This window comes from Ixodes scapularis, unplaced genomic scaffold (assembly GCF_016920785.2).
Source record: "Ixodes scapularis isolate PalLabHiFi unplaced genomic scaffold, ASM1692078v2 PGA_scaffold13__105_contigs__length_92229423, whole genome shotgun sequence".
NCBI lineage: Eukaryota > Metazoa > Arthropoda > Arachnida > Ixodida > Ixodidae > Ixodes > Ixodes scapularis.
Window position 1 is genome coordinate 84,588,197 of NW_024609839.1, and position 21,594 is coordinate 84,609,790.

At 45.5% G+C, this 21,594-nt stretch overlaps 1 protein-coding gene across 2 annotated transcripts in view; it reads left to right on the forward strand.

Annotated features, from left to right (window-relative positions):
• The window catches only part of LOC8034773 (transcriptional regulator ATRX), a 65,177-nt gene extending 55,642 nt beyond the window's left edge, over positions 1-9,535 (forward strand). For both annotated transcript variants that reach the window (XM_040216198.3, XM_042290010.1), the window contains exons 24-27: positions 1,415-1,503; positions 6,716-6,826; positions 7,680-7,787; positions 7,938-9,535. In XM_040216198.3, the coding sequence (XP_040072132.2) occupies positions 1,415-1,503; positions 6,716-6,826; positions 7,680-7,787; positions 7,938-8,360 (731 nt within the window). In that variant the 3' untranslated portion in view covers positions 8,361-9,535. The remainder of the gene's footprint in view (positions 1-1,414; positions 1,504-6,715; positions 6,827-7,679; positions 7,788-7,937) is intronic.
• Positions 9,536-21,594: the final 12,059 nt, after the last annotated feature.

Sequence of the window (21,594 nt, forward strand, 5' to 3'; positions counted from 1 at the left end):
AGCTCTTTTTTTTTTCTTTCTAAATTGTTTTTAGTTTTGCGATGCTGCTAAAGAAAAGGTAGAGGTTCGAGCACTTTGAACGCGTTTTTCTCCGTTCAGCTTTTTGGCAGTAAATCCCACCTTAATAAACCTATCGGTTCAGTATGAAAGTATCGAGAAACTTAATATTTACGACTTATGTGCCAAACTTTTATGGAGCCGGTTACTGTGAGCTTAGATTTTGCATTTTCATGTTCCTTCATTATGAAAAATTTTTAATTTGGAAAACATAATAAATGTAAAAAAAAAAATTTCATAATTTCTTTTTTTAGCTTGAAAAATGCTTATTTTTTGTAAATTTCTTTTTATAGTAATCGGCAAAAGGTATTCCAGTAAGCATTCCACTAGAAAAATATGTGGTTATCAACATCATTCCTCACTGATATTCATTGAGCAGTATTCCAATCAAAGCTATGCTTCACTTTGTTCTGGGGGTATAGAAATTGGTTCACACAACTGAAACTTTGCATGCCCTTCTTCTATATGACTACAAACGCCATCTGCAAATATTACGCCGATTGAACGAGCTGTTCAAAAGTTGACGTTCCCAGGTAGTGTCCCTCCTTGATGTTGATGTACACAAAATATGTTCCCGCTGCGTTCTTCAAAGCTTCTAAAGAAACACTTTTTAGGTTTTTGTATTGTTTTTGTTACACGAATAGAAACAGAGGGAGAGTAGGAAATGAGAGCATGTGTGGATGTCGGAGCCCAGAGATCCGTTTGGAATGACTAAGAAAGCCAGCCGCCTTTGTGTCCACTCACATTTCAGACGCAGGCTTTAGGTGTGCACATTCAAACTGAGTAGAGGCAAAGGCAGCTTGCATTGCGCCTGTATCGAAGCTCCTAATCGTTAGGTCTTGGGTTCAATTCCTGTTTGGAATTTAGTTTTTCCTTCTCGGTCAATGACTATTTCTTTACAGTTACATGTTCTTGAGTGATGTATGTTTTGCACATTTCATAATGCTTTTCGTGGCGTTCCATCACACTGGTAGCTAATCGAACAGCGTCAAAAGCGCAGCAATGTGGCATTCGTCATGTTCATGAATGCATTCTATAATCGCCGTGCCAATCATGTATGTGGAAGGCCTAATGACTTGCGCTTTTGACGCCGTTTACTTGGTGCCATCAGCTCGTGGCGTCGGCTGCATCGGGACTCGAGGTGGAACTAAGTATATAGTAATATAAAGTAAACATTATCGTAGTGCAAGGCCGTCTGTGTTGGAATGCTGTCCGCCTTATTTTGGTACTCGAGACCCTACCCTTGCCAAGCTGGGTGCAGACAACCTGTTGGGAGCAGCGTTCCCCCGCAACGTGTCTGATTCGGTGTTTTGGCTCTGAAGGGCAGCGCTGATGTGGCGTTTGTCTTCTCTTCTAGAGGAACTGCTGCGAAACAGCAATGCGTCAGGCCAGCAGCAGTACTTCTCGCTTGACCTGCACAAACTAATCGGCGACATCCGGGCAAAGGCAAGTGCTGCGGAACGATTCGCCTTGGATGTTTTCCGTGTTGGGCCGAGAGCCACTAAATAGGCTGAACTTAGAGCAGGGGTCCTCAAACATTTCAGTCGCGAGGAATCCCCATTTTGTCCAGACTGATGTAGTCACCGACGGAGCTAGAATTGCATGGCGCTTCTTTGGAATGCCCAGCCTCAAGCACGCACTTTCCACCATGCTTTGGCTGGGTGCATGCGCTCGAAGCTCGCCAGGCAGCAAAGCATCGTCAAAGGTTTGGGAAGGAACTGAAGCTCCTACCCGCCATCCTCACCCTGTCGGTGAAACCCTCCTGCTCTGGGCACTGATGCAGTAAAGCAGTACAGACGCCTACAGATCTTGTAAACGGTAATTCACACTCTAGAACGTGGTTGGCATAATAGTTATGCATCAAAGAGGCACCCATACCTGTTGTAATAATGCTAAAGGGGAAGCACTGGACTTGGTGCTTTTCTCCTTATTGTTTGATCGAACCCATTAAAAATTCACGAGCTTCTTCAGTTTTTTTTTTTTTTTTTTCCTGATGGCAAATATTGGGTTAGCCTCTCAATCGGTAGGTCAGTCCTGAAAAAAATCTATAGCTCACCTGCCTTTGTTTTCAGGAACAATAAGGAAACATCTGCTCAACTAAAGAATTGTTTAGCACATGGTTAGATACCGCAAAGTATAAATTATGCAATGTCGGAAGTACTTCTGAGATTGAACCATGAGTGATTTTACAATACATTGAAGGTCAGTGTTGAATGTGGGGGCGACCAAGTAATGGAGCAGTAGATCAGTTGAAAAATTTATTCTACTCTATCTCACTAGTTGGGAGCAGCACTGCCAAAGGTACAGGTGCGAGAGTGTAACCCGAGCAGTTGAAAAGGAGGGAAAGAAGGGAATCCCGATCTTACCCAGACCCTCTCTTGTGAACCCCACATCACTTTGCTCTCCCTTGGAGATTAGCCTGTCATTCAGAATTTGTACAAAAGAGGCTTTCCTCTCGCTCGCCCATAGCCTCTGCAGTAGTGCCCAACTAGTGAGATACAGTGTAGACAGCATATAACGTATGTCGTGGGAGTCGCGAAAATCCGCACCATAAGCGGTACCGCGCTATAACCAAAGCATCAATTTTTCAGGCCAAAATGCATGCCATCAGACAACTTACCTTTGTAAAAGAATTCATTTTATGTTAGATGAAAAATAAAGCCTAGTTTGAGGAAAGTCTTTATTTCACCAGACTAGTAGACTTCTCTCTCAAGTGTGTCACACATTTTGAAAGAAATGAGCGACTTTTGCCTGGCGCAGCCTTTTAACGGCGTCGCGGGTTACAGACGGACGTTGCGAGCGTTCAGGATTGCTAACCCTAATCACTTTTCTCCGGTGATGAAAACGCGTGAAAATTCGCATCCTTTATATGGTACGCGCCAGTAATACTTTCAACTTGAGCGTAGGCTGAAATGCTCCAAATAAGATATCCGGGCGATGTTCGAAAACACAAATGCTTAGAAAGCACCACTGTAGTCAAAGTAAACAAACACGACGACACGGGCGTTTCTGTTGTCTTGAGAGTGCTGCCACAACATCGCCGCACGAGTAGGCGGATCTTCCCTTCTAGTATGTGCTGGGTTATCATAGCGACACACAACGAAAATTCACAGTCAAGGATAGCGCTTTTACGTGGAACGATTAGCTTCTACCACGCCGTCTACGTCGACGATCAAAACCGACTCCATGTTTGCGGATAGAAGCAGCCGGCCGGCCGGCCCGCGACCGGCATGCAACGCGTGCAAACACTTCTCCTCGACCTGCGTTGGGTCTGTCGTTGCAGTTGTTTCCAACGCACAGAGCGGAGGGACGCACGCATGTGAACGACACATGCGTACGTCCCTCCGTAGCTATGGCGACTGAAGCCTCTCTCTTCGCTTCTCCCCACTTCTTCGAGCAACCTCCTTGCCCCGCGAGTGCCGCTTGCGGCTCGCGCTGTTATCTAGTGTCGCACAGGGAAGCGTGCTCTCTGCGTCGGTCAGTCGGCGCGGTCACCGGGCTGTTCCGAAAACCGCACTATAACCGGTATTTCCCTTCGCGCGCCTGCATTTTAAGCGGTATGTAATTACATGGAGTTCTATGGGAGGCGAACCGGTGGTTTAAAAAAGCCGCGTTATACCCGGTCCTGCACTATAAGCGGTTACGTTGTAAGTGGTCTATACTGTAGTGTGAAGGCTTCTAGGTAGAGCCCTGCACGGACAAGTTTGATCATCCCCATTTAATCCACACCTGCAGACTTTCCGTCAGCATCCGTACTGCATCCGCGAAATTCGGAACAGCATCTGACCCTCAATCCACGCATTCATTTTGCATCATAAAATCAAGCATGAATCTAAAAGAAAAGAAGCGTCTGGATGGTATCCTATAAGCCGTCTGCTTACTTTTGTACAAAGAATGTTGTGTGGGAATACGGTGAAAATCCTTTTATCATATTCTGTTTTTGTTGTATGGTAATCTCTCGTTATAACGAAATTGCTTTTATCGAAGTTCAATGTGGTCCCGACCGAAATGCACGTATTTTTAACCGAATTATTCTAAATGTATCGGCGGCCGACCGCGCTTATTACGAAGGCCCAGGTGCCGAAAGTATGCAAGTCTACACGGACACGCACGGAGACCCTTGCGTTCCCTCCCCCTCTCTCCACTGAGGCAAACAGCAAACTGGGAAAACTGAGTAAACAGGTGACAGAAGGCAAAGCGCGTAGAGCTGGCACAGCGCCGCTAACCGACACCGATGCACTGACATGGACAGGGAGCAGCGGGAGCAGTGTCAACGTTCCGATGCCACTCACGGTGCCTGCGGCACGCTTCACGACTCCTGTCAGAATTGGGTCAAGGAAGCGATGGAGCGCCGAGGAGATAATCCCTTCAGGAGCCCCCGACACGCGCACCTGCGCGGGCGCACCTGCGGTGTACTACATGCACACGGGCATCGTATGGGAGATGGGGAGTGTTTACCGAAAGTCACTTAGATCTGCAAGGTTGGCCAGCTCAAGTCCGAAATCACCAAAGAATTCAACATTCCGGCATTGACTGTTCAATATTGTCCACCATTTTGCAAAACAAGCAAGGCAGATTGGATGGGTTTGCATATAATCAATCATACTCCAGAAACTGGAATATTTCCTAAGGAACTGAAAATTGCAAGAGTTACTCTGATTTGCAAGGGTGGCGGGGAACACCTTCTACAGAATTATAGACCAATCTCGGTTTTGCCAATTTTCTTGAAAACTTGAAGGGGTTACTTTGTTTTTCAGGCACAATGTAATAGACAAATGTCAATATGGCTTTTAGAAATCTAAATTCATAGAGCAGGCACTTGTAGAAGTAAAGGATAAAATTATAAACAACATTGAAAATAAATTATAGAGCTTAGGCTTATTCCTAGATTTTAGAAAGGCCTTCGATACAATCCAGCATGACACATCACTAATTAAGCTTCAAAGGTATGGCATACAGGGGGTTGCTTTGAGTTTAATAAAAAGCTACCTTGAAAATCGCGTGCAGTATATTTATATTAACAATTTTTCTAATACACTCAAAGTAAAGTATGGTCTTCCACAAGGGTCTATTTTGGGCCCCCTTTTATTTCTTTTTTATGTGAATGATATCACAATTATTTTGAGATTGCCTGAGCTTGTCATGTACGCAGACAACGCTAACGTGTCTTCTGCTTCAACCTCTAAAGCGGCGTTAGAATCTATGACAAATAACCATCTGGACAACCTATCAGTGTGGCTTCAAAATAATAAATTTCAACTAAACGTAAAAAAATATATATATATATATAATTTTCACTCCCGTTAATAGGTGCGACAACACTAAGGTAACAAAATATTTCAAAAATAAAATTACAGAGGAAATTACAGAACAAAAATAAAAACACTCGCATAAAATACCGAGCCCCTCCCCCCTCCTCCAGCAATGCCTGCCGCGAAAGCGGCGAAGCGCGCACTCTTGTGAAGCAGCCACCAAGGGCTACCTAGAAGCAGTTTTGCTCAGCCAATGGGAGAATGAGCATTTCTTTTGAATTTTTTGCGGTTATAGATGCCGCCGGCTTCGCTCCATGGGATAGTTCATGCTTTCGCATTAAAAAAAGGGACACGGGGAAGTGGAAAACGGACAGTGCTGACTCTCGACGTAGGAGTCGACAGTCGGCGCTGTGTTTGTGTGTCTTCCTCGTCCTTGTGTCTTTCTTTTGTACCCTTTCATTTGATCTCGTGCACCGACTTGCCTAACTACACACTTTCACAGGCACGGAGCCAGGAAGTAGGGGGGGGTCATGGGGCCCGGGCCCCCACCCCCTGAAATCTTCCATTTTGCTGGGACCTCCTCTCCCCCTCCCCCTCATGCAACATTTTGTCATGGGTGCCCCCCCCCCCTCTCTCTCTCTCTCTCTCTCTCTCTCTCTCCCGGAAAAATATCCTAACTGCGTGCCTGCACCTTTACATAGTCATATCTCATTGATAAACACAACCCCCATTTTCCCCGAAACATTGTCCCTAATGCAAGTTGTCTGCAATGGCGGGACGAAAATGCCTGTATTTAAAGAGATGGTGAACCGAAATCAAAAAAAGCAATGCTAGCGATGTAGGCGGGACGCTACAATCCCTACAACACTACTAGTAAGGCGATATCTCAAATGGACGGCCGTATTTTTGGAAAAAGAAGTCGAGATCGAACAAAGCCGACGAGGCGCGTGACGTCAAGATACCTAGTTGCCTCCTCTCTTCGCTTCGCTCCCTCAAGACTGCGAGGCGGAGAAGACACGAGGCCGTTTCTTCTTCTCGGAGAAACATGACATCAACACTCCTGCCAAATGCGCCTCTTTTTTTAAAAAAATACGGTCATCCGTTCGAGATATCGCTGTATGAGTGATGTTTTGGTGTTTTTAGCATCCCGTTGCACGCTTTTGCCGCGTGTTTTGGGGAATCCAGATTTCGGTTCAGCATCCCTTTAAGCAGTTTGTCCCCGAAAATTTTGTCTACATAGCGGGGTGTACATTTTGGTGTAGTCTATTTTAATGAGACAAGGCTTTATAGATTTAGTTGCATGCTTCCTACTGTCATGGCTCGTTGGAAATTGTATATGATTGTGTGCACCCTGTATTTCGAGACGTTTTGCAGCTTGCTGATTTTGTCGGCTGCTTTCTTTGCAGAACCCAATGATGACCGAGACAGAACTGAGTAGGCACTTGCAGACGACTTTGCTGACCTATCAGGGGTACTTCAAGAAACAGCAGATGGATGCGTTTGAAAAGAGGGCAGAGGTGAGTGTCACACGCTGGGATGCACTTGGGGAAATTAATTTTTTGGAAATTTCTGCTCGGGACTGAGTCTTACTGCAAGAGCTGTTAGTGCCCCTTTCCGGTGAAATCCAGCAGTGCCCGCATGCAAACACCCACTCAGCCGTGCTATCGTTCTCTCCTCATCTCAAAAGTACATCTCAGTGTCATTTTCTTGCCAAAAGCATATCTCTTAAGAGCACATCTCAAAAATATTCCATAGAAGCACATATCTCCTAGACCTCATCATCTACAAATAATCTACTAGAAGCAAAGCTCCTGAAGTACATCTTTCAACAACATAACAGCTGCTGCTGTCAGTCACCACACTTCAGATGGTCGTTTGTATTTTATTTTTAACATTTGTGTTATCGTAATAAATATCCTATTTTCTTTAAATATGGATGTGAACTTATCTCTTGCTATGAAGCATCAGTGAGAAAGAGAAAGTGAAACAATGCAGTGAAACTTTGGGTTTTAGGCAAGCAAAACAACCCTACTCGGCATCAGCTTGAAGAGAATAAGACTCAAGTGCTAGCCACGATGAATCTGCGTTTCTCTCTACATGTTTAGAGCAGATCATGTGATGAGCTGTGAGCTTGCTATTTCTAGAATGAAAGGAAATTGTTCAGCAGTGTGCGTAGCTTGCGTGCACGCACCAAACGACTGCGAAGGCAGTGCCAACGAACAATAGTGATGATGCCCGCCGATCCCGAGAACTGGAGTTACCGTCTGACGTGCTCTCGAGAGATGTAGACAAAAGTCTTCTAGTGACTGTTGATGTTTTTTGAGCAGTGCTGTTCAAATGATGACACCCAGGCCTCTGTCTTTTACGCAGTACCTGAGGCTCAAGCAGGTGGTGCCACCGCACATCCTGAACCAGCTCACGCAGGCTGGTGTGGCGCTGCAACAACTGAATCAAGTGCTCACCAAACTCCAGACCTTGGTACTTGAGAGTTCTCAGTCTTATTTCTCCGTTAGAGCCGGAACGTAGACAACTGAAAAGTTGCACGGGAGCATGCCGTGCAACACTCAGACGCACTCGTTTTAAGGCACGCAGAGTGTCTTCAACCATGGCTTTTTTCGGCATGTGCAGCCGCAGCAGGGAATGCCGCAGCAGGGCATGCCGCAGCAGGGGATGCCGCAGCAGGGGATGCCACCGCGGCAGGGAATGCCGCAGCAGCAGCAAATGCCTTACCAAGAAGTGCGACGAGGGAGGCCTCCGGGGACATCACAGTGGAGGCCTGCGCAACAAATGAGCAGCAGTGCACAGCAGGCCTACAATGCGGCATACAGGGCCGCCTACCAGCAGGCCGTGTCCAAGGGGGCGACGCCGTTTATGGCGAGGAAGTTTGCGGAGTACCAGCAGGCGGAGGCCTGGAAGAAAATGCTTGAGCGCATGGGCTCCACATCGCAGCCAATACCGGTTGTGAGCGAGGAAGACGACCATGCGCCACCACAACCGCAGGCGCCAAGACCCGAGGTGTCCTCGGTTGTCATCACCGAAATCAGCGACTGAGCCGTGCCGACTGTGGGATGCGTCGCTCGAGGTCACGGGTTTGGCACTCGGGGCGACGAGTTCGACGCTCGGGGCGACGGGTTCGACGCTTGGGCGACGGGTTCGGCGCTCGGGGTGACTTGTTCTTTGTTAGTAGACCACGTGAAACTCGACAAGATGGGAGTGTCCATCTGACTGGTGTAAAGGAAATGTGTACGTGTTGGGTGTGACTTAGAAGGCGCGCATGGGACGCCTTTTGGTTTCGGCAACTCGCGAGCCGGTCGTCTCGGCCTTCAGTGACACTGTAGAGACTTCAGACTTGCTACTGTGCACCCGTGGTTATGGTTTCCCTGTTTGCCCCGTGTATACGCTCTCTCGATTTCGCTGGGTAAATGCTTTGGACCTGGAAGCTTCACGATACCCTGGGCTGCTCGAACCTTTTAAATTGTCTAGTCGTATTACTGATTAGTGGGATGGGGTCCCTGGCAGTCTGGGCTAGCTAGTCTGCATTTTTGTTGGAGTTTTTTGGTTTTTAATGTTTTTGTTCATTTTAGATCATCTTAAAGGACGCATGCGAAGGAAAAAGCATTTTATTTAAACAGCCTATATGGAAAAAGAATGTCATAAAACAAATTTACAACAAAGAAAAAATATTTTTAGGGCTATATTTACGGCGCCAACGAGTTTGCAGTTGGCACCTGTGGGAGCCGCACGCTGAGCATGGTGCGCCGCCGGTTCAATGCATTTCTCCACGCCGCCACCGGAAGGGAACGCTTTGGCGCGCCGCTGCCGTCAATTTTTGACTGGCGCACAAGTCTATCATGTGGTGCTTGCACTCTTTTAGGAGCTTCCTTTGGGCTCTAAAAGTTACTTATTAATCTGAAATTTTTGTTGTTTTGTTGCACTCCAAACGAAGATGAATAAGTACTTTTAGAGGCCAAAGGAAGCTCCTGAAAGAGCGGAAGGACCATGCAATAAATAGCAGCCACTTCTTTGCGGGCGCCAACTACAAATTCGTTTCGCGGTGGGAATTTAGTTTTTAAAAATTTTTCTTGTTTGTTGTAAACTCATTTTATGACTTAATATTATCGATGGCTTCAGCAAAACGCTTCCTCGTCTCTTTTAAAAGTTTCGTGTTTTCACTGCTGAGTGTTGCAACTGCAGTGTCGCAGTCGCAAATAAACGGCTGTACTGTACATCTTCGTCACACAATGGCACCAAGTGACCAAAGCATGAAGTTGTCAAAGGAGCTACATTTGAACGTTCGACTGGGGAGCCATAACAAAAGTACTCTGCAACGCGGTTGGGGAACGTTGCACCAGTATTGCAATACAAGTAGGAGAGCGGAAATTCTGCCTCATGTGCCACTCCAATCCCTTGGGATAAACTCTTCCGCTGTGTGAATCCGATCACTTTTCAGTAGGAAGTGTTACTGGGGTGCTACAGTGAATTTAATGTTTATGCTTTTGCCGGAAGGTTCCTCGCTGAACCCAGAGGGCCTCCGAACCATTTCTTAGAAACTGCATGTCTGCCTCGTTCTCGAAGGCTGTTTGGTCCTCTATCATGGCACGAGCGACCTCGTGCCATGAACCTAAGATCTTTCTGTTTGTCTTGCCCACAAGGGTATGGAGACATTGCAGGGCAGGTGTGGAACTCGAAACAAAAGAATCTGCATGTCTAGTGCTAGTTAAGCTTGTACGGGACACGGGGACTGCACGTTTTCTCGTTGCAGCGCCATTTTGGATGAAGCTAAACAACGGCTCCTTGAAGTAACCCGGGAGTGTTTGTCGAGTGCTACATCACAAAACTGTCGCTTGGCTACCGCCAGGATAGCGCTCCCGTGAGGAAAGACAGGCTGTGTGTTCTGTGAACACTGTACAATAGTAGTTAAACCAATAACGAACTAGTGTTAAGCACTAGTAAGACTGATAGGTGTGATGCAGACCAGTGGCGATGCCTGAAACGTTTTTCTGGAAGGGAGTGGCGGTTTGAAATCCCCTAAGCCTATACCTTGGCTGTGCCACTAATGCAGGTAGGGAATTAAGCTCTCTGAATAAATTGTGCATAAGACGGGCTGCCAGGGGTGGAAGCGCTGCGCCAATTGCACCATTCTGCGCCAATCCACTTTCGCTGTGCGGTTGTGCTCCGAAGTGCAAATGTACCAAAAATAGTCAAGAAAAAAAAAAAAAAAATTCGTTTTGTTTAACGAAACTTGAAATATACCCGTCGTGTTCAAAAATAGGTTGATTATGATCCATAATATCTGTAAGCGACAGATTGCACATTTGTATTTTTAATGGCTGTATTCGTTATAAACTGCCCCCTCTGGCAAGCGCGCGGAGACCAGCCAGTGGAGAGCACGTGACATCCAACGTAATCGTGACGTAGTTCGTGTCGGGACGAGCAAAGGTACGGCGAGGCTGACGTCGAAAGGATGGCCTAGTCGTTCCTGCGACCGAAGCAGCTGCTTTTGTACGAATTTTGAGTGACGGGTTCATCTTCTATAATCTTGTAGAGGGACAATAGCGACTTCTGGGACACACTAAAGGAATTCTCGGAAAGGGGAGTCTCTCCTCCCTCTCTTCTCTCGTCGTGGCCGGAGGCAAGGAGGTCAGAAGTACTAGGAGGGGGCACGTTGCAATATTGGTGAAGCCTAGTCATAAAAAGTTTAAACGATTTTGTGCCCAGCGTGACCGCAGATCTCTCTGGTGATTGGTGCGCGTGACATGTCACTTGTGAGGTGGATGGTTGCTTGTAGAATGACTCCTTGCAGGCTTGCGCGCGCTCCGTCCGGTAGGTTTTATCAGATTGAAGGCTAGACTGGTGTATTTTAGTACCCCATAGGCAAGACTCAAGCTAGCTACGGTCACGTGATGTGGTCACGTTGGCATGGTAAGTGAAAAGAGTAAGGGGGAAAATGAGAAAGGCTAGGCGTCAAGGGAGCATGGCTTGTGGAGGCTACGTTCCCGACGTCATGCCCTCTCCTACCCTTCAATCTTCCTTGGCCGGGGGCGAGGCCAATGAGGTTATAACCATAGAGTTATTATAATGTACGCTAGAGGTTCAACTGGCGCTAGTGAGCTGCTGCAAATTGAAGCAGACAGCAACCAGTCCGAAATTGACTTCCGGTAATGCATTGCTATGGGAAAAAGCGAGTGCATTTTCTCTCTGCGCTCGATTATAAGAGCAAATATCACGAATAATTCGTACGTACTAGGTAGCTTGGAACTTTTCTCAGTCACGCAGACGAAATAATTGGTCAGTTACAGCGTTTTCATTTGAAATTCGTGGCACGAAAAACGATGCTAAAACCGCTTCGTACGTGTATTTATGTGCACTGTCGGACACTGTTAGCGCGAACACGGCGTCGGCACTTTTCAACATGAGGGACATACGTGCCAAACGAACGAAGGACATGTGGAAAACCAAGAGAGACGGCAAGAACTACACGGTAACACTGGATAAGTAACTCTTTGTGCATGCAGACGATCAAATAAATTGAGTCACGTACTATACTCAGATTTGTAATAAATAAGTACTTCGTTCTGATCATGAATATGTGCAAAGATGCATGTTCTGGGTTCAAATCATCACCCGCAGGCTCCAGATCTTTCCGAATGGGGAGAAGCCAGAGAACAGGTGCCCGATTAAAACTGCCCGACATAGGAAATAATTAAAAGACACACCTCTCGTAGCCCACATACTTTATTTTTTTTAGCAGACTGTAAAGATGCACGACGGAGTCTTCATATAGTGACAGAACGGACATATTTGCAATATATAAGCGCCACCGGAATGCTATTGAACCTTAAACGCACTCTACATTCCTTTCGATTGTTATTTTGCTTAGAATCGTCGCTTGTTTTTACACACCGGCTGTTGAACAGAGGTTTGAGCCTGAAATAGAGCGAAGCTCTATTTCAGGCTCAAACCTCTGTTCAACAGCCGGTGTCGTTCAGTGGTAAAGAAAAATGTTGTAAATCAATGAATTACACGTTCACAATATCAATAAAGGTACATACTATCCGGTACAACCGAAATAACAAAAGTTATTCGTGTTATTTTACGGCGAATAGACAAAATTCACGTGCGTTTTCCCATAGGAATGCACAGGAGCACCGTAAAAGTAGACTGGTTGCTGTCTGCTTCAATTTGCCTCCCGGAAGTCGCATAGACACTAGCGCCAGTTGAACCTCTAGCGTACATTATAATAACTCTATGGTTATAACTAGGGTGTGTACTTTCCAGTGTTTATTTGTGAGAAAAATCGGCGGATGTTTTTCGGTGTTTATTTATTTTCAAAACACCGGTGTATTTCGGTGGAACGACGAGGCTAAAATCGGTGATTATCGGTAAAAAAAAAAAAGCGATTATTCACATAGTTCATATACTTCTTCTCTAGGAAGCCACTATTTCTCACACTTGGTTATTATAGTAGATGCCAAGCATACTTTCATGCTTGCATCTACACGCAAAGAACGTGCTGACACGGACGTTGGCATTGTCTGTGCTTCTGTTGCTTCTGCTCTGCACAAGCCCCAAAATGGCGGCGCCCACAGCAGTGTCGAGGAAAGGAGTGCCTTTACTCTAAGCGCAGCTGATTTGGTGGCTCTAGTATGGCACATATGTCATTTTTCAGATGATGATAGTGATCAAAGTGGCCAGACTGAATTTCACGAAGAGTCTATTAGAGCGCGGCTCTTGAGGAGGGAAGGGTGTGCCCCTCCTGCCCCTCCCTTCCCATTTAGTGGGAAATTTTAGCTAAATTTGTCACTAAATTTAGCAAAAATTTCTCCCGCTAAAATTAGTACAAATTTCCCTGCGAAATTTAACGTAGAAATATTTCCGCTGAATTTAGTGGGAAATTTATTATCATTTTTCGACTAAATTTAGCGAAAATTTCCCCGCTAAATTTAGCAGCAAAACTGAATTGGTGTGTAGGTGACGTGACACCTATTTCCCCGCTAAATTTAGCGGCTAAATTTTTTTGCTGAGGTCTATGCGACGTCACATTCATTCATGTCACGTGCGATGTCACGAGGGTAAAATTTTCCCGCTAAATCTGCCGGGAAAATTTCCCCCGCTAAACTTAGCGGAAAAATCTTCCCACTATATTGACCAAAATTTTTACGGTTCGAGTGGCGTCACGTGTAACGTCACAAGGGTAAAATTTTCCCGCCAAATTTGGCGAGAAATTTTTCTAATAAATTTAGTGGGAAATATTTAGCAGAAATATTTCCCCGTTAAATTTAGCGGGGCAAATTGACCAAATTGGTGGTCCGGTTTGGTTTGGGATCTTTACAGATTGGGGTCAGGTCAGGCTGGGCTTGGGCCGAAATATTGGCTGGGCCAAGCTTGGGCCGTGCCTAAAAATTCCGACCCGATAAAATCTTATGTCTGAAGTGTGCGCAAATTAGACACGGTGCAAAAAAGTGTGTGACGTCCGTTTTATTATGTTCAGGCAGTATAAAAAAACACAGAGACCGCAGGTTTATCTCGGTTTACTGACACTACATGAGGTATAAACGACGATCAGCACTGATATTATAGACTTGGTTTTGAAAGGAGATGACTGCCCTCGTGCAAGCAACTGTCACAACCCATTCACACGCCGGTCCCATCTCAAAATATACACGAGCAGTGCCTGTAAACACTGCTGCTATGCGGGAGAGAAACAGTCCTCCAAAACCGAACTGGCGAGAATCAATAAATAACCGAGTTAAACTACGGCAGTCTGGAATCATCGAGCCAAAGAAAAAAAGCAGCAAACACATTTTTTTACACAAATACACGATGCTTCCTTTGCCCTCTGAAAACAATTGCTTCGAAAAAAAAGATGATCTAATGCAGCTGTAGTAATAATCTGTGAGTGTCTATTCGTTTCATAGTCTCTTGTCGATAAGCTGTCAAGCGCCAACAGCACGAGGGGAACCGCGTGAGTTGGTTGTTTTAAGTCCGTTTCGAACACGAGGTAAAGTAAATGCTTTTAGTGTGGTTTAGAAATAATGCCGCGCACAATATTTCTAACCGTGTTTGGACGAATATGATCAACACGCATTAAAAGTTGCGTTTATTACAGCGGAGCTGTTAAGGGCTAGTTCCCCCGGTATCGTGTCCGCGAACAAATGTCGACACAAAACTCCATACAGCTACCGCCATCTATGAGCGACAGCGGCAACCAGACCACCGGCCTGCCGGTTGTCTGGTTGCCACCGTCGCTCATAGATGGCGGCAACCTTTCCAGCCTTTCCACTCTCGTTTTCACCAGAGTGGGAAGTCTGAACCTCTCTAGGCGTCGTCTTGAGGTCGTCCTAGAAGTCATCCTCGATGTCGTCCTTGAAGTCATCCTCGAGGTCGTCCTCGAGGTCGTCCTTGAGCTCATCCTAGACGTCGTCCGAGAGGTCGTCCTCTAGGCGTCGTCCTTGAGGTCACCCATCTCTTGATCGTGTGAGCTTCCTGCGGCGATGACTGCGCATGCGCGCGCGAGTCGTTCGGGGAGTCGGGAGGCTCTTCTCGTTCGTTTCTCCCATTCCGGCCGCTGGAGTCGTCACCGCAACGCAGCCAGCACCGTTCTGTGCACCGTTCACGACTCGGGTAAAAAAAAACAGATGGTACTTTTAAACCCTATATTAATGTCGTATAAACGCGCACGAACACCACCGCACCGCTCGACAAGAAACTTTTTCACGCCGATACCAGATATTTTCTCACGTAGTTGCGCCATGGCCTTCCATTCAACGTTGCTTCCTTCTCCGACATTGTGACGTAACCACTCTGAGCTCTACGGCCTTATTTCTAGGAGGTGTTGCTGTGACACACAAGTTAGCCTTTCCTCATTCGCCAGCCTTCTCTCTCTCTCCTGCCAGGCAGCCTTTCTGAAACTGCGATCTTTCGGTCAACTCCGGAATCCATGCTCACGACCGAACAGTTGTCGGGCGCAGGAGGCAGGTCCCTCTGGGTGGTATATAACTCGGCCGAGATAAACTCGTTTCAAATTCAATTAACTCGTTCCGCCTAAACACCGTCACTTTTCGAAAGGACCACCGTCTATTATCGGTTGCAGGATCAAGCGCGCGGTTCGCGGGGTCCGTATCGTAGCGCGGGATCTATTCGGCTCCCACCAAGATATATCGCTTTAATTGCTACACACGGCGGCAGATGGCGACAGGTTCTGCGGGATTTGTATGTATTCGCGGGATTGCCGTGGTTGGCACAGGGGCTGCGGTTGGTTGCGAGACCCCAGGGGACCGGAGTAAAGCGCGCTCGGTGTTTTGGGATACGTGCGGCGACACTTTGTGAAGAACGATCGGTGTCAACTTTGTTGAGATCGGCGCTATGTTTACGCGATTTTGATACTTGTCCTACAAAAGAAAGCGATCCGAAGCGTAGAAAACTTGGATTTTTGTGCTCACACCGCTCTTCCTTTTCTTAAACACAAAATCCTTACGATTCAGCAACATAGTATACCTTAAAATTAGCCTTATTTACACATAGATGCAAACTAGGGAATATATAGAAATATACCCAAAGAAAAATATGACATATAATTTACGGCTTCAGACATACATGATTCCGGAAATTTTAAGCAATTTTTCAGAAGTTTCAGATATTCTAAATTGCTGTTCTTCTTTGGAGAGTTTTAAAAAGGAAATGGAGTACATGTTAATGCTCGAAAGTTAAATATTTTGGTCACTATTCATTCCTCCCAGACTCTAAAAGTTATTGACATTTTATGCATCTATATCATCCCTTTTTATGTTTCATTTAGGCGAAATTTTGACTGTGAGAATATTTTAAACGTGAGTAAAAAAGATACGGTGTGTTTTCAGGTGCATAATGTATATGTATGTACGTACGTCTTGATCTATGTATGATTTCAATATGGCCGCTGCGACTTGAGGGGGCTGGAGCCTCGTCAGGCGTAGCTTCGGCAAACTTTTTGTTCCTCCTCCCCGACATTTTCTGCATGTCAAAATAAACTTCATTAATTCATTCAATTCTTCGCTTAAAGAGACACGTACTGACACCCCCCCCCCCCCCCCCCCCATTTTTTTTTTGTCAGGCGATTTATTATGGTGTCCAAGAATACCCAATCAATATTTTGCTACAATAAAAAGAACAAAACAAAAAAACGCAACTGCTCGAAATTGAAACTGGACTGGGAAGGAAGAAGAAATATAGAGGAGGAGAATGTTACCTAAAGTCGCGTGACTGTGCAAGCTTTTCTTTTTTTTTTTTAGTTAGCGTATTTGCGGCTTTTTAGAAGCTACAAAAAATGGGTATCAAATTTCTATTCTATTTTTAATATTGTGTGTGTGTGACTTCGATGACCCACGATTATGATTATATTTGGTGGTTGTGTCTAAACCATAGAAAACGGCACGTGTCCGCGGAGAAGAGAGTGAGCGCGACTCGAACCGGCCATTGCTCGATCGGCTGCTTACACTCTAAAAAGAAAAGGGTGTCACCTTACTCCCTTTTGTCCCATATAATACAACCCAAAACTTCATATCAACGTACAGCGCCCTATAGTCGAACAGACGCCCCCAAAGTTTACAAGGGGCTTGAGAACGGTGCGATATAACTTTTTAAATAGCTAAAGTACCTATCAAAGACCACATAAAGAAAACACCGAGATTTTGCAGTAGGGCCAAGGAAACCCCGATTATATATATATTTTTTGTAGTCAGTAACACACACATTAGCTATTTTAATCAGTCGTACCACACGGCTATCAAGCCCCTCGTAAACTTTGGGGCCGTCTGTTCTACTATAGGGCGCTCTACGTCGAATTGAAGTTTTGAGGTGTTTTATCTCTCAGTAAATGGCTGTGTCTTGTCCTTGTTGTTCCCTCTATTCAAGGTTAAAAATAGTCTCTTTGCTAAAATCCCAAAAATGCCGCGCGCGAAGCTTGGTACTCCGCCCCTCCCCCCCCCCCCCCCCCCTCCACCTCTTTCCCCCCTTGGCACTGCAGTATCTACCACGTGATTCCACCTCTTTCCGCTTTTGTAGAGCGAGCGCTGGAGAGAAGGTCGCCTGTTCTCCAGCGTTCGCTCTGCTAAAGTGGAAAGAGGTGGGAGGAGCTAAAAGGAAGAGCAGATAAAAAGTTCTGGACTACAGACGCCTCGCAATTTCTGATCTTGCAATTCACACGTCCCCCGAAGATTCGCTATCATTACGCCACAAAACCGTTACAAAACACTCCAGTAGCACAAATTCTTCTCGCGATAGATGCCAAAGATGATGGCCCAAGACACAGGTATATTTCACGAACAATGTTGCCTAAGGTTCCTTTTATTTAAAAACAGAACTTTCCCAATGGCTTGAAGCTGGCCCATGCATGCGAAACGCGCAAATTGCGCCAGCGCTGTACCGAATTCGACCAGCTGGCCCCGCAGGGCGCCTGTCCAAACAAACGTCGCGTCTCGGGCGCTGGGACCCCGAAGGCGACACTTCTTATTCGGGAATCTCTCGGTCAAAGAGACTTTGTCCTCCGGGCCCGGGTGGTACGGGGAGAGCAGTTAGACGACACGCTCTTTTCCGTGCAACGGCTAAATACAGGTGTGTTTCCCTCATTCGTAGGAGACAAGTGGCCGCATTGCGATTGCTGGCCACCCCTGGCACATGGCAAGACTTAAAGGGCACATTAAACGATTTTGAAGTCGAATTTCATCCACCGCATGTCGTAAAAGGTGTGACATTAACTCTAAAATCTTTTAAAAAACATGCTAGTATAATTTCTAGCGAGTTTTTTTTTTTAAACTGATCTTTACCCAATCACTATCAGAATGCCGCCTTCCATCCTACTGGAAGATAGGCAGGGTCATCCCAGTTTTTAAGCAGGGTAGTCGCTCTTCTGTTGTGTCTAATTAAAGCCCAATAACTCTTGCAAACTACTAGAGCACATACTTGCTCCCACCTCATGGCTCACCTAACAAGTAATTCATTTTTCTTTGAGCAGCAGCACGGATTTCAAAAGGGACTTTCGTGCGAGACTCAGGTTTGTGATTTTATTCATGACCTGCACACTAACTTTGAATGTCATAGAGTTATTACAGTAAACGCTAGAGGCTCAGCTGGCGCTAGTGTGCTGTTGCATTTTGAAGCAGACAGCAAGCAGTCAGAAATTGACTTCCGGTAATGCATTTCTATAGGAAAAAGCGAGTGCATTTTCTCTCTGCGCTCGATTATAAAAGCAAATATCACAAATAATTTGTACGTACTAGGCACATTGGAACATTTCTCAGTCACGCAGACGAAATAATTGGTCAGTTACAGTATTTTTATTTGAAATTCGTGGTATGAAAAACGGTGTAAAAACCGCTTCGTACGTCGTGTATTTATCTGCACTGTCGGACACTGTTAGCGCGAACACGGCGTCGACGCTTTCCAGCATGGCGGATATACGTGCCAAACGATCGAAGGACATTTGGAAAACCAAGAGACGGCAAGAACTACGCAGTAACACTGGATAAGTAACTCCTTGTGCACGCAGACGATCAAAATAAATCGAAAGCCACGTAATATAGTCAGATTTGCAATAAATAAGTACTGATTTATTCTTTCTGCTCACGAATATGTGCGAAGATGCTTGTTCTGGGTTCAAATCATCACCCGCACGCTCCAAATCTTTGCAAATAGGGAAAGCCGGAGAGCAGGTGCCCGATAAAAACTGCCCGACATAGAAAATAATAAAAAGACACCTTTCGTAGTTCACGTGCTTTATTTTTTTGCGTTCGAATGTTTCTTTAACCGATCGTAAAGGTGCACGACGGAGTCATTTTCATCCAATGACAGGACGGGCATATTAGCAATATATAAGCACCATCAAAATGCTAGCAAACCTTGAACACACTCTACATTCCTTTCGATCGTTAGTTTGCTTAGAATCGTCGCTCGTTTTCACATACCTTCCTTTAAACAGAGGTTCCTGAAATAGAGCGAAGTTTAACATCGTTCAGTGGTAGAGAAGAATGCTGTAACTAAAGGAATTACACTTTCACAATACCAATAAAGGTGCATACTATCCGGAACAACCGAAATGACAAAAGTTATTCATGTCATTTTCCGGCGAAGAGACATAATTATAATTATAATGCAATTAAATGCAAAGGTGCAAGCGAGCTGGACAAGAATGACGAAAGTAATCCCTGGAGACACCTAGCTGTGTTTGGAGATTTATGTTTGTCCTTTGTCCCTCTTGTTCCCCTTCTCGAGGGATTACTTTCGTCATTCTTGTCCAGCTCGCTTGCACCTTTGCATTTAATTGCATTATAATTATAACCTTAAATTGCAAGCTTCACCCTTGTTGGTGTTCGACTGGTGGCAGCTGATAAAACCGGTTTGCTCTACTGACGTCTAACCCCTGGTTAGCTCAGTTGGTAGAGCGCTCCACTTGTAATGGAGAGGTCCCGGGTTCGATACCCGGACCAGGCGGATGTTTTCGGTCGCTCACCAGTCACCTAGCTGTGTTTGGAGATTTATGTTTGTCCTTTGTCCCTCTTGTTCCCCTTCTCCAGGGATTACTTTAGACATAATTCACGCGCGTTTTCCCATAGGAATACACAAGGAGGCCGGAAATGTAGACTGCATGCTGTCTGCTTTAATTTGCAACCGGAAGTCCCGTAGACACTAGCGCCAGCTGAGCCTCTAGCGTCTATTGTAATAATTCTATGACTCAGACTGACGCCGTTTTTCCTTGATTTCTCAGAAGCATTTGACCGTGCCCCTTATCAACGCCTGCTGCCTGAGTTCATCTCTTCGTCTTGACCCGCTCACATTTGCATGGATACGTGACTTTCTCTCGTCCCGCGTGCAGCTGACGTCCATTAATGACCAAGAATCTTCCCTAACAAACGTGTCTTCTGGTGTTCCGCAGGGGTCCGTTTTAGGGCCTCTATTGTTTTTAATATATATAAATTACCTCCCGAGCACTATTTCCTCTAATATACGTCTTTTCGTAGATGACTCCGTCGTCTACAAGGAAGTAAAAAGTTTGCAACATAACAGCCAACTTCAAAGTGACTTAATTAACATTAACAGATGGTGCAATGACTGGTTGATGTCGCTAAACAAACTAACAGACTAATTCGCTTCACTAGAACACAACCTGTTTGAGACCGTTGCTATAGGTATAAATACCTTGGTGTAAGACTAACACCAGACCTCTCCTGGGATAATAACATTGAAGTCATCACTGCTGACTCGTCAAGAACCCTCGGACTAATACGACGTAACGTATATACGATGTGCACCTCCCCTTGTCTGCAAGCTGGCGTACGACACGTACGTCACAGCTAAACTAGAACATGCCACTACCATCTGGAATCCCCATCAAATTGACCTAATTAACAATCTCGAAGAAGTTGAAAACAGGGCTGCCCGTTTCATCTTGTCTACCCATGATCCTTCAATCAGTGTTTCCGCCCTGAAGAGGAACAAACCTTGTCCTTTTTGTAATTCCGCAGGAAATTCTCTAAGCTCTGCCTTCATAAAATCTACTACCACATTGCAGACGTTAAAAATGAGTTCCTGCCACTCTTCGACCGAAGATCTTCGCGCCTTAACAACATGTTGAATGCATTTCAGGCTCTACGAAGGCATTTAATCGATTATTTCTTCCTCAGACCATCAGCGACAGCAACAACCTTCCATCATCCATTGTCATCCACTGTCACCACTGTGGACCTGAATAATATTCTATCTTGTGTTGAACTTCATTTTCCGTCTTAAAAGTTGTATGATTTGTGTAATTCTGAGCAATCCTGAGTGTGTTAAGTTTTTTTTTTTTTTTGTTTCCTTTCGTGTTTTTCATGCATTTGCGTTTCATTATTGCATAAATCTTGAATGTCCCCCCTTTTTATGTAATGCCTCTCATGGGCCGTTAAGGTGTAAATAAATAAAATAAACGAAAAAAAAGTAGAGCCATTTTTTTATAGAATTTTTTAGAGAAAACGGTCTCTTTTATATCTTCTTCGAAAACTCTCTGCCTTTTCACTGCGATGCATCCGCCAGGGGTGGAACGGCTGCGCCATTTGCGCCATTTTGCGCCAGACGCATGTGTCTGCGCCATCCTGCGCCATGTTGCAGAAACTGCGCCACAGCCAATATCTGGCGCCATTATGCGCCAAATCGCAAAACGTGCGCCAAAAAAACTTTTATTTTGTCTTGGTTTCGGTTTTTATCGACTCGATTGTCAACAATGAGGGCGTTGCCTGGTCGGCCTTGCAATCCCTTGTTCTGTTTATTCCCCTTG